Source organism: Mytilus californianus, unplaced genomic scaffold (assembly GCF_021869535.1).
Source record: "Mytilus californianus isolate M0D057914Y unplaced genomic scaffold, xbMytCali1.0.p SCAF_4, whole genome shotgun sequence".
NCBI classification, from domain to species: domain Eukaryota; kingdom Metazoa; phylum Mollusca; class Bivalvia; order Mytilida; family Mytilidae; genus Mytilus; species Mytilus californianus.
This window is the reverse complement of record NW_026262690.1, coordinates 37,859,365-37,872,143: the sequence shown is the minus strand read 5'-3', so window position 1 is coordinate 37,872,143 and position 12,779 is coordinate 37,859,365. Positions and strand designations below refer to the sequence as shown.

At 32.1% G+C, this 12,779-nt stretch overlaps 1 protein-coding gene across 4 annotated transcripts in view; it reads left to right on the top strand.

The window, feature by feature from the left end:
- LOC127698255 (myosin-VIIa-like) overlaps positions 1-12,779 on the top strand; it is a 77,983-nt gene that overhangs the window by 24,824 nt on the left and 40,380 nt on the right. For all 4 annotated transcript variants that reach the window (XM_052201619.1, XM_052201618.1, XM_052201617.1 and 1 more), the window contains exons 3-9: positions 3,163-3,423; positions 4,051-4,235; positions 4,783-4,904; positions 5,497-5,753; positions 6,500-6,653; positions 7,806-7,882; positions 11,067-11,326. In XM_052201619.1, coding sequence (XP_052057579.1) covers positions 3,163-3,423; positions 4,051-4,235; positions 4,783-4,904; positions 5,497-5,753; positions 6,500-6,653; positions 7,806-7,882; positions 11,067-11,326 — 1,316 coding nt within the window. The remainder of the gene's footprint in view (positions 1-3,162; positions 3,424-4,050; positions 4,236-4,782; positions 4,905-5,496; positions 5,754-6,499; positions 6,654-7,805; positions 7,883-11,066; positions 11,327-12,779) is intronic.

Here is a 12,779-nt window from a genome sequence, read left to right as displayed (position 1 = left end):
TATCTTTTCAAAATGATTGATCATAAACATTGCTAGAAAATGTGCCTACATTTAGTGAGTTTATGTTAGAAAAACTTTGACGCTAGACATCAATGAAAACATTAAGTATTATTTCTGTGTCAATTGAATATATTTGGTCTCTTTCTTCTATCCTTGATCACTTATGTCACCTCAGATAAGTGAGAAACTCATACTACATCTGACTGAATAATAAAAATAAAATATTGGATGAAGACAAATCAAGCTTGCTGACAAATAAAGTAATATTACTGCCGGTTACAACCCTGAAAAAGTTACAAGGCTGCACATAAAAAATTGGTTAATCACTGAATTATCCCCTATGGGATATCTGAAAAGAAATTAGAAACATAAATTGTCTTAAGATTTCAAAAATATAAAAACTAGAATACAATTTACTTGCCTCAAGTGCTATCTTGTGCCTGATGAGAGTAATAATCTCGTTCTTCAGCCAGATATCATTATCTATATCAATTGACCAATTCCATTAAGCTGTTTATACCACTCTTCTTTATATGGAAGTCTTTATCACTAAAAACAAGATAATAGTGGGTCGTGCAGATAATCTAGTTTATAATTCTGAAAACAACCTGACGAACACCTTGGCACAAATTCATTGTAGTGATTCAAATATTTCAAAGGTTTACCCACCTTCCAATGGGAATTAACGTAAAATATCAAACTTTAATGGCATTTTAGATCATAAAATGCATAGACAAATATTGGTATCACTTCAATAATGAAATGGGATTATAATTTTCTGAGTATTTAGTGTTCTTTTAAAGAGGACTCGAAATTGTATAAAATATGGCAAAAAAGGATGAACATAACGTGTATCCACGACTACAGGTTCATGTAAGTAACTAGCAGAATTTATCATAAAGTCAATTGATGAAATTTTGAAGGGCTTTTGGCAGTATGGAAAGAGATTTTTAACTAAGATATATGATAGTAAAGAGGAATGAATGCAGTTGATAAAATAATGTATAAACTGTAGTTGAAATATGCCCAAAATTGGAAGACGTAAACTTTACAAAACATGAATGTTGACAGGTGTGAACCAATATCTATTGAAAGAAAAAAAGATAAAATTTGACAAACCAATCTGTTTCAGAAAGGAGATAAAAAAAATAAAAACCCAAAAATTATTGCGATATACTAATTTTTTTTAAGATGAATTCCCTCTGATGTTGCAACTAAATTATATCAAATTTTAAAAGGATAAAAGCAGTTTACTGCAAAGTAGTTACCACTAGTTATCTAACAATTTATTCACATTGCCGGTTTAAAATTTAAAATTATAAGAAAATTTCCCATAACAACTAAGGAATTCAAAGCATTTTGTAAGTAAAGTAATACTTATAAAAATCATTCAGATTTAAATGTATAACCAATGTTTACATATTACTTTGACAGATAAAAGTATTCAGTTTTATGAATAAAGAGTAAAGGACCAGTTTGTAATATCTGTGATAGTATTGAACCAGTACACACATGGATTAAGTTTAAGATCAATTTTCAAAAAGAACATTTGTATGTTCAAAATTGCTGAATTACATGAACGTGATTTCATTTTAGAATTGGCATATCTGATCTCTCTCATCTTATTATTTATAATGAAAAGGAAAGAAATATCTCATAACATTTAATAACAGGACATTGTATGTTATTGTGGTATTTCTGACAGTTAATGTCCTATTAGATTGTTTTGTGATTTTCAATTGTATATGTAACTGTTAGCCACCAGCCTAGTTTAGTGTCATAATAAGAGTGTTGGTTTTGTTGGTCAAGCTCGCCAAAATATTTTCCTTTGTGCCTGAAATATCTGCCTTTTGCTGTAAAAAATTGTGCCAGAAAACCCACTTTTAAATCACAAAAATTATTTGACCTGATTGAGTTAGCATTTTATAAGTTATGGGACAAGAAGAAAAAAACAAAAGTGCAAAAGGAATGATTTCATTGCAAAGGTTTTAAAAATATGTCTTAAGTTGACACTTGAACTTGACTATGTTTATGTTATTTAACATGAAGAACTAGATAATAAGTCAAAGCATTGACATTGTTTTTCTGGACTCACCAGGGTAAAAATGAGGATTTCATGGACTTGCCTTAAATATCTGTATTTCTGGATTTACCACGGTAGAAATGAGGATTTCATGGACTTGCCTTAAAATATCTGTAGTGAGAACCCAGATCTAGCTTATTGGTTTTGTCTTTTGAAAAATTCAGTGTTGAACTTGATTGTATATATCTTCACTGGCCTGTTATATGTGTAAAACTTGTTAATACTCTATGCATTTTAGAACTTGTCTATTATAGGAGACTATGTTGACCTCTATATATCTTTTCTGATTTAATTATATTGTTGGGTTTCTACCACATCTCCATTTATTATACCCCACGCAACGAGTTGCGGAGGGTATAATGTTTTTGACCCGTCTGTCCGTCCGTCAGTCCGTCAGTCCTGTTTCTTGTCATCGCAACTCCTCTCAAACCACACAACAGAATTTCACGAAACCTTTATAGATAATAAGGACATACTATGTAGTTGTGCATATCGACAGGAAATTACGATTCAATTCTTTTTCTAGGAGTTACGCCCCTTTGAACTTATTTACTTTAATGTACTACTGCAATAGTTTGTTATCGCAACTCCTCTCAAACCACACAACAGAATTTCATGAAACCTTTTCAGATAATAAGGACATACTACGTAGATGTGCAGATCAACAGGAAATTACGATTCAATTTTTTTTCAAGGAGTTACGCCCCTTTGAACTTATTTGCCCAATATACTACAGCAACCTTTTGTCATCGCAACTCCTCTCAAACCACACAACAGAATTTCATGAAACTGTGTAGATAATAAGGACATACTATGTAGATGTGCATATTGACAGGAAATTATGATTCAATTTATTTTTCTGATACAATTTTTTTTTTCTTACACTTATTTTATTTCTCCAATGACAATGTGGGGACGTGGGGTATGTGAGCGTGCTCACTAAGGTTCTTTAATATATGACCAGCATTAATTGCTGTCACTGAGGTTAATACTTCACCCACCTTATTTTATTTCGAGTAAAGAATGAACTTAGAGTGACCTTTATTTTCTTATTTCATTTTGATATTATTTACCTTTAGGGAGACCATGTGTGGCTGGAGCCAGAGACGAAGGGAGAATTTGTTGTGGCAATTGGAGGTAGGGTCAAGTTCACCCAGTCTGGTAAGATCCAAGTGATCGATGATGATGGCAAAGAAGTATGGCTGGATGGGAAGACACAGATCAAACACATGCACCCAACATCAGTGGAAGGAATCGAAGACATGATTGGGTTAGGTGATCTAAATGAGGCTGGAATCCTGAGGAATTTGTTTACAAGATACATGGAAAATCTTATATACGTAAGTATAGTTTATATATCACTCATTAATTTAAACTTCCACCATATAAATTTTTACAAGTGCAGGACCTGTAGGATATTTTGACTTTGTATTCCTTACTGGTTTAGTACCAGTTACTGTCAGAAAATGTGTATTCCCAAGTACCTGTTATAAAAAACAAAAAGCTTGGCATTTCACTGTCATTATGGTTCCAAAAAATCCAAGTTTTTACAAATGAAGTACATTTTTTGACTGAAGATAACACTAGTATGCCAATTTGAGTAACACTTTTGTTATTAAGTAAAAGACTTTTTGACAGTAACTGGTCCTAAACCAGTAAAAAGAAAGTTTTATACCTACTTAATTATGTTGCATTGAGAATCTTTCAGACTGCAAAAATTCTGTTCCAAATCTACAAAATGAAAGGAGGATATGGTAAATCTATAATTATATAAACTCTACATGAAATGAAAGCTGACAGTATACAGAAAATCTAAACTACAAGTACTTTTTAAACTAGAAAATTTTATAAACTAAGAAAATTCCAAGTTGAAATGTAATGTTAAATTGCTTGATTTTAAATTCTTTTTGTAAATGATACAGGTTATTTGGTGAAATGATATGTGTTTTTACTCTTTGACTTTACAGACATTCACAGGTTCCATCCTTGTAGCGGTTAACCCATACCAAGTTCTTCCTATCTACACCAGTGAACAGATTAAACTGTATAGCGACAGGAAAATAGGAGAGTTACCTCCTCATGTATTTGCTATAGCAGATAATTCATACTATAACATGAAACGATACAAACATGACCAATGTATTATAATCAGGTGAGAGCTACCTCCCCTTAGCATGAACCAAACAGTCATGACCAATGATAAAAAGATAAAAGTTATCTTCCCATGTATTTGCACAGCAGATAATTCATACTATAACATGAAAGGATATAGACATGACCAATGTATTATAATCAGGTGAAGCAAGCAAGCCAACATTTGGAATGATGCTTGTAAAAAAGTCTAGGCATTTAAATTATCATATATGAAGCTCCATAAGCAGTGGTGTGGGAAGGGGTTCTTCCCCTAAATCCAACTCTAGTAAATATGATGTTCTTAAACTGGAGTAACCTTATAAGATTTCCATTTTATTTATCTCAGATCTGACTGGTTAGGTTTGGATTTTAAAAAGATTGATGTAATATTAAAACTTTACTTCATCACTCCAACTTTAGAATATTTCATTGATCTTTTAATCAAATTCAGCAGTTTCTGATAGAAACTGATGGTTTATACAGTTGTCAGTTCTTTTTGCATTAAGCATTGATCATTGTAGGAAATATTTGCCAAACTATATATAATAATAAGCATTTTATTTCAGTGGTGAATCGGGTGCAGGTAAAACAGAAAGTACAAAGCTAATTCTACAGTTCTTAGCTGCTGTCAGTGGACATCATTCATGGATTGCTCAACAAATTCTAGAGGCTAACCCTATTATGGAAGGTAATAAATCTCTATCATAGATCAACTATATATCATTCATGTTAAGTATGGAGGGATATTGATTTTGTCCTGTCTATCTTGCTGTCTAGCTCTATACAACTTTACTTTACATAGAAATATCATTTTACAGAAAAACTACAAACAAGGTCTGATTTGAATGAGATTACATCATAAGACAAACAAATCAGATAACAGACATCATGATCAGCAGTAAAAAAACTTTTTGTCATTCTTTCAATTAACCATAACAATATTGGGATAGGAATCAAAAAGGCTATACTAAGAAGAAACAAGATATGAATGTTTTCATTTAAATTAAAAATTTTACCATTCAAAATTTCAAACTAATTCAACCTAATTATGCATTGACTTTTCTGGTTAGATAAGAATTCTTGGCAGCTATAATCTCTATTGTTTTTCTGTTGACCAATGATCCTAGTTCCTGTCTTTGCGCTAATGAAAATTTACAGGTTCATTCTACATTCTTCTGAGAAAAATACACGAACACTGAAAAAGTTTAAGGAATTAATGGCATATGACTTACATTGAATCTAAATTACTAACTTAAATATTGAAAATAATTGTATTTCAGCCTTTGGGAATGCCAAGACCATTAGAAATGACAATTCTAGTAGATTTGGGAAATACATAGACATTCACTTCAATGAAAAAGGAACGATAGAAGGCTCAAGAATAGAACAGTACTTGCTAGAAAAGTCAAGAATAGTTAATCAGGCACATGATGAGAGGAATTATCATATATTCTACTGTATGTTGGCTGGACTGTCAGCTGATGAAAGGAAACAATTAGATCTCAAAGATGCAACCCATTATTACTATCTAACACAGGTATGACACATGTAAACTAAATCTCATGGATCATTAGAAAGGAGAATTTGAAAATACCATTGACACCAAGTGTCTAGCTCTGAAAGAAAGATTTGACAAGTTTTTGATTGTCTGCAATTGATTTACAAATATTCTCTGCGAAACTGAGCTCAAAAGACCATCTGTCTATCATTTATTGGCAACTCATTCAGTCATACTTTTCGAACAAGAGACATAAAAGGAACCACACCCACTAGACTACAACTAGAAAATAAACGTTCAATGGTATTTTTAAATGGAATGTATAATCTTACATATGTAAGGCATACATTAAGACTAGATCTCAGGGATATTTCAGCACCTAAAAAGGGAAATGGGATCTCCAGCATGTAAAACAACAGGATTTTCTAATTTTAGCTAAGAAATGAGCACGTTGAACCCCATTTTTTCCTTTTACAAAGGACTACATGGACAAAATCCACAAGAAATCTTTTCTGTAAAATATGCCCTTAAACAGAGAGATGTCTCTAATTCTAAAGATTTATCCAGTGTGATACATGTAGTATAAAAACTGTATCCAAGAATTGTCAAACACAATTTTTCATCTCAGCACGCGAATTTTGTTGTTTACATTGAAACAAATGTGGTCAGCACAAATGCAGGTGATTGCTTAAATTACTTGATAAATTGTGTTCAATTATGGGAAACATATGTAAAAATAGCAATGCGTATATTTATATGATAAATTGTTTTACATTTTTTTGTAGGGTGGAGACATAAATGTTGAAGGGAGGGATGATGGAAAAGAATTTGCTGACATCAGATCAGCTATGAAAGTGTTGACATTTAGTGACGCAGAAATCTGGGAAATATTCAAAATTCTGTCTTTCCTTCTTCATATTGGAAATATAAAATACAGTGGTAAGAAAGCAATAGACAACTTTCGAGTTTGATGCATTTCCGTCAAAAACTTTGGTTTTAGTGAACATCATCCGTGCGTTTAGGGGCGTCGTCACTTTCGTTCCAATGTTGAGCGAGTGGTTGGAAAATTATAAAGCTATATGGCATGAATTATTCGGCAAATTGAATTCTCATAATTGTCTTTCAGCACTACTGTCATTAGGGAATTGTGATGAAGTACCTACAGAACAAATATTATTTCTAGTTTATCCTGCACAATAACGATCACTAAGACGCTTGATGAACGTTTATAGTGCAGGGATGCAGGTGATCCCCTCTATCTGGTAAATGACGTCATAAAGGCGTGCATAATTGACGAGTTTTTTCCGGTGACGGACAAACTCGAAAGTGGTCTATTCTATAGTAAGATTTGTTGATTAAGAACCAGATACATAGATACTTACAATAAAGATAATAGAAGCTTATAATGACATTGATATTAAAAGCCTATGGCAAAGATAATGTAGAACAAGGATTGGAAAAAGGAAAAATCTCTCTGTAGGGCACATACACCACATAATAGGAATTCAATAAATTATCATAATGTCTATTTGAACTTGTTCTTTGTCTACAAACAGATGGCATGTGTATTGTTATGCTGCTATTCTTCAAAACAAAACAATATCTTACTTTTTGAAAAGCTTTTGTAAGATTGAACATTGGGATCTACTTAGGCAGTATGTTGTCTGTGGTCCTTAACATAGAAAGGAAAGTTGACTCTTTAGGATATATTTCTGGCTGTTGCAAATTTGTGCATAAAGGGGTAAAAAATGCATAATAACTTAATGAATAATTTGCTGTATTGAGAAAAAGATGAGGTTGAATAAAAAGGTTATTGTGTTCAGAAATTTTGAAGTAGAAATATCATATATATGAAAATTCAAAATATTACATTTTTAAAAACATTTCAGAATATTATTCTATATATGATTGACTTAAGATCTACTGATATATAGCCATGGTCATTTTAAGTTTGAATTTGATTAGTATATAAAAAAGTTGTTTCTCCAATAACCAGACAAATAATTGCATCTCGAGCTGACTGGTAAAGATTGATTGGGTCTGCTGTATTTAAATATTGATTAATGACATTGCATATTTTTTTGTTTTCAGAAATTGAAATGGACAATATTGAAGCTAGTGAAATTATAGATATACAGTATGTCAACAAAGCTGGCAAATCATTAGAGGTAAGAAATAGTATAATAGAGTATAATGTTAAATACAATTATTACATTGGTAGCATTGAATTACATTGATTTCCCAGTCAAATAAAAAACGATAATTTCACATGTGAAATAATCGTGGTTATTTCACTCTCTGACGTCATACAACAATAGGCGTTGTCAAGACGTCGATAACGTCGGATCAAAACAAATTGTGAATGCGTAGAAAAAAGATATAGTTCCTTACATTTTCTACATTAATTTCATTAAAAAAAGCCATTTGCCAATGTAATAAAAAGAATAACTAATCAAAGAATTCAAATATCGAAAAATATTCAACTCGTGACCGAACAACAGTGATAATTAAATCATGCGCTACGCGCATTCGTGAATTAATGTGTTGTTTGGTCACTCGTTGAATATTTTTCTCTATTTGAATTCTTCGATTAGTTATTCTATAAATAATTTTTTCCGATATTGCATTTACTTAATAAAAAATCTGTTACAGTAGAAAATTATTATTATATTGTAACACTTAAATTCATGGTTCATTCATACCTAAAGAATCCACAGAAATTAGTATCCACAGAATAATAATAAATCTATAGTATATGAAATAATCTAAAAGCCGCTAGATTGACAACAACACTTAAGTAATCTGCAAATTTATTAAGTCGACATGTTTCGCCGATTAGATCGGCGTCATCAGGACAAAGTACAAATAAAAGTATTCTCTGAAGTACTAAAATGCGGCATCAAGTTTTTTACGTCATAGTGTTCTATTATTGTCCATGTTGTTATGGGTTACTTATGTATTGAATGTATTTAGTGAAAGAAAATGAAATATGTTAATACAGTTATGCAGTTTTTTGAGAATAAATATATAATAAAATAAAATAATTTAAAAATTAAAATGTTTTTATCTACTGTTTGTCACTGGTGAAAATGTTGTATATTCCTCGGACTGTCACTTGGCTCATCCAGTTGTTTTCTGTGGGTTCATCTCTGCATACTGTTTGTTGGCTTGAACTCTGTACTGGTCCCTTGTATGTTTTGTAACAGGTTGTAGGCTGGTAAGTTGGTACTTCTTCGACAAGATAAGACTGTTAGTGCTGTATTTTGGCGGTCCTGTTGTTTTGACATATATAACATCATCATCTGAATCACTGAGTTGTAGATCTTCTTTAAGTATATCCATGGATGGCATTTCTGGTGTCTCTTGTATTTTGATTGGAGTTGGGGCAGTGTATTTAGGTGGCGCTGCCAAGATCCTGAATTTTGGTGTCATTTCATATTTGGTTAATGCTTCTACAGGTGGAACCCATTTGGCGACTGGGTCAGCTGCTGCTTTTGGTGTTGCTGTTTTCTCATTAAAATCTGTTGTTGGTTTCTCCTGGTGTTTTGTAGTTATGTGCTTCTTTGCTCCATGTTTCCTGGTGAATGTTGCTGGGCAATGAAGGCATTCAAAAATTGTGACCGTTGGTTCATGAAAAGTCTTGTGATGTCTGCGTAGTGTACTGATGCTGGCGAATTTTTTATCACATTTTAAACATTGGATTCTTGTCTTTAAGTTTTTTCCACCAGATTCTCCAAAGCATTCAACTTTTCTCGGAGTTGTTTTGTTTGTTCAGCAGTCCTTCAGTATATGAAATAGTTACTGTTTTAAAAAAAAAATAAATAGCAATAAGCCTACAAGATATCAGTTAGGTGTTCAATAAAGTTGAATTAAACTTACAACATTTAATCCATTTGAATCACTCTTCTACATTAAACTTGATAAGGAAAGTATATATGTAATTTGGCACCAAAAAAAAGAACTAAAAAGAATAGCTGTTAGTGTCAAAGGTCAACTCATCATTGGAAGCTGTATGTCTGTCCGTACACACATACGCCCCAAAATTGGTTTTCATTCTCTTAACTTTAGTTTGCCTCAACCAAATGTTATGAAACTTATACACAATGCTTTTGACCACAAAACACAGATCAAGTGAATTTGGGTGGAGTCACTTTTACTGTTCTAGAGTTATGTCCCTTTACAAATGGAAAAATTGCTGAATTTTTAGTCTGTTCCCTATATTAAGTTTGCATCAACCAAATGTTATGAAACTTATACACAATGCTTTTCACCACAAAACACAGATCAAGTTTGAATTTGGGTGGAGTCACTTTTACTGTTCTAGAGTTATGCCCCTTTACAAATGGAAAAATTGCTGAATTTTTAGTCCATTTCCCTATCTTAAGTTTGCCTCAACCAAATGTTATGAAACTTGTACACAATACTTATTACTACAATCTCAGATCAAGTTCGAAATAGGATGGCCTCACTTTTACTGTTCTTGAGTTATGTCCCTTTAGAACATTATTATGCAAGCAGGGGGCATCATCTGTGTCCCATGGACACATTCTCCTTTCTTTTTTTTCTTTTTTTTTTTTATCAAATTACAAAATAAATGCGACTCAGAATTTTGTCAAACTGTGTGTAACAAATCATGGCTAGTACTAAAGCTCTGAATAGTGGATGAATGATATCCATGGAGATTATGCATCAACTAACAGTGTTATCATTCCGCTAGTGGCAGATTAGAGTGAAATTTACTGAGTTTGCTGCTTTTGAAGTTGTTTTCTGGAATACCTTCATTAGTAATTCTCTTGAGAGAAAGTTGAATGAGCTATATTCTGCCAATGACCACTTCTATATAAAAGAGTGTTAGGAATGATCTACTGGATTAGGGTGCTATTTTCAGCTTTGTGGTATATGATAAGGTTGAGAAATTTAATAGGAAATATATCACAAGGTTACTGATTAAATCATAAATATCTGAAATTATCCAATGTCAACTTATTTCAAAAATGCAAATAAAAACCACTGACGTAAATACATCAGATATTTGTCTAAACAATTTATCTCTTCATGAAATAGCATAATCATGATGGCTATAGATCTAATTTTGTAAAAAAAAGTATATGATAGGCTATGTTTTTTTGTTTGTTATTCAAAATATATGAAAAGATTAGGGTATTGGATGCACAAAAGGGTTGAAGTGAGCATGAAAAAAACATAAGATAGACACTGAATGTTGTACCGGTTACAGGCTTTGAAGATATTTTCTTAAGTTTTGAAAGTATAAAACTTATGATACTGTGTTTTTGGTGATAAAATAAAATAAATAATAAATCTATTTCAAAAATAAAGTTTTTAAACTTGTAGGTCAGAGCTCAAGATTTGATAGATGCATTGACAACTAGGACAATCATTACACGAGGAGAAAGTGTGACTGTCACCATGGCACCAGAAGGGTCAATTGATGTCAGAGATGCCTTTGTGAAAGGTGTCTATGGTAGAATGTTCGTGTGGATTGTAGACAAGATTAATTTGGCCATATACAAACCTAAGAAATCTCCAAACCAGTATAGATCTAGTATTGGTGTGCTTGATATATTTGGATTTGAAAGTTTTGACCACAACAGGTACTTTTTTATGGAAGTTCAAATCTTTTATATTATTTATATAGTATTGATGGTAATTAAAAAGTAGACAGGTGCATTACTACTTGTTGCATGCAAATAAGATGATGTTTACATGCTTAAACTACACTAACTATCAGGTATTATTTATATAAAGCATTTTGTGTCCTAGCTGTTAAAAATTCATAATTTTGATCTGTAGGTTCATACAACTACATTTATTCTGACAGCAAAAAGGGAAGAAATTACAAGGAAATGTATACTACACAGGTCATCCTGTTTTACAAATTTCAACACATTAAGGAGGTACATAACACTACAGGGAGATAACTCTGTAAAAATTGGCTGAACGTTTTAATCACTTTCTATTGTTAAGCTTCTCATTATCAAGATTTGTGTTTGTCAAACAGCTATATATCCAATGAAATTTTTCCGATAAAGTGGGTGGTTCAAGTTTTTTGAAATTTTTATATTTAAGGGTCAAAGTAAATATTTTGTCAAAATTTTATGAAAATTATACAAGCCAAATAATTTTAAGTCAAGGTGTTTGATACCACCTTAACTTGTCAGAGTGTAATATAGTTTCTGGAACTGTGTGAAAAGGAAAGTAGATACCAAGGGGGCAAACAAAAACCAAAAGTCAAAAGAAAAACATACCACACAATGGCCACAATGTCAAATAGACAAACAACAGTATGTAAGACACTACACAGAAAACTAAAGATTGGACAACAAGAATCCCAACAAACACTGAGGATGAACTCCGTTGTACAGTGCCAAGTTTATAGAAAATTGTGATTTTACTGAGTTGCAGTAACAGATAAATCATCTTACTTCAGAAAAAAAAAACTTAGAGTGGGTGACGCATATTCGCCGCAAAATTCGTTCATTTCCACCTACATCTGACCTATATTCGAATATTTGAAACTTTTTATGTAGGTTTCAGAAAGTTTACTATATGAAAAAAATGTTTGATAAAGGAATTCTCTTCAAAACGTTGGTTAAATGTTTAAAAAATGAACGCAAACTCAAGAGGAAATCAAGTTGTTCTTGTACCACGGGGGACACATTTTCGAAGCAATGTATGATATGACCATCCCCATTATCCTTGTATATTATAAAAACAATTGTTTGCAATTACATGAATTAGCTTGAGAGATCATTCCTATATGATTTTTCTAACAGATATTTACTTTATGACTGCGCATGCGTGCCATATAAATCTTACATAATTGCCAAAATCGTTCAAAAACACCTGCGTATTTCTTTATATGTGCGAATAACATTGGAAATGGGGTAAAGAGGCATATCAACAGTTCGAACATTACAAACAGCGTTTAGCATCTTTTTAGGCAAGTATTGGGTAAAGGCACACGAAATTTAAAGAAAAAATTAGCAAAAACGGTGAAAATGTGTCCATGGCGAATATGCGCCACCCACTCTACTTCTTTATTTA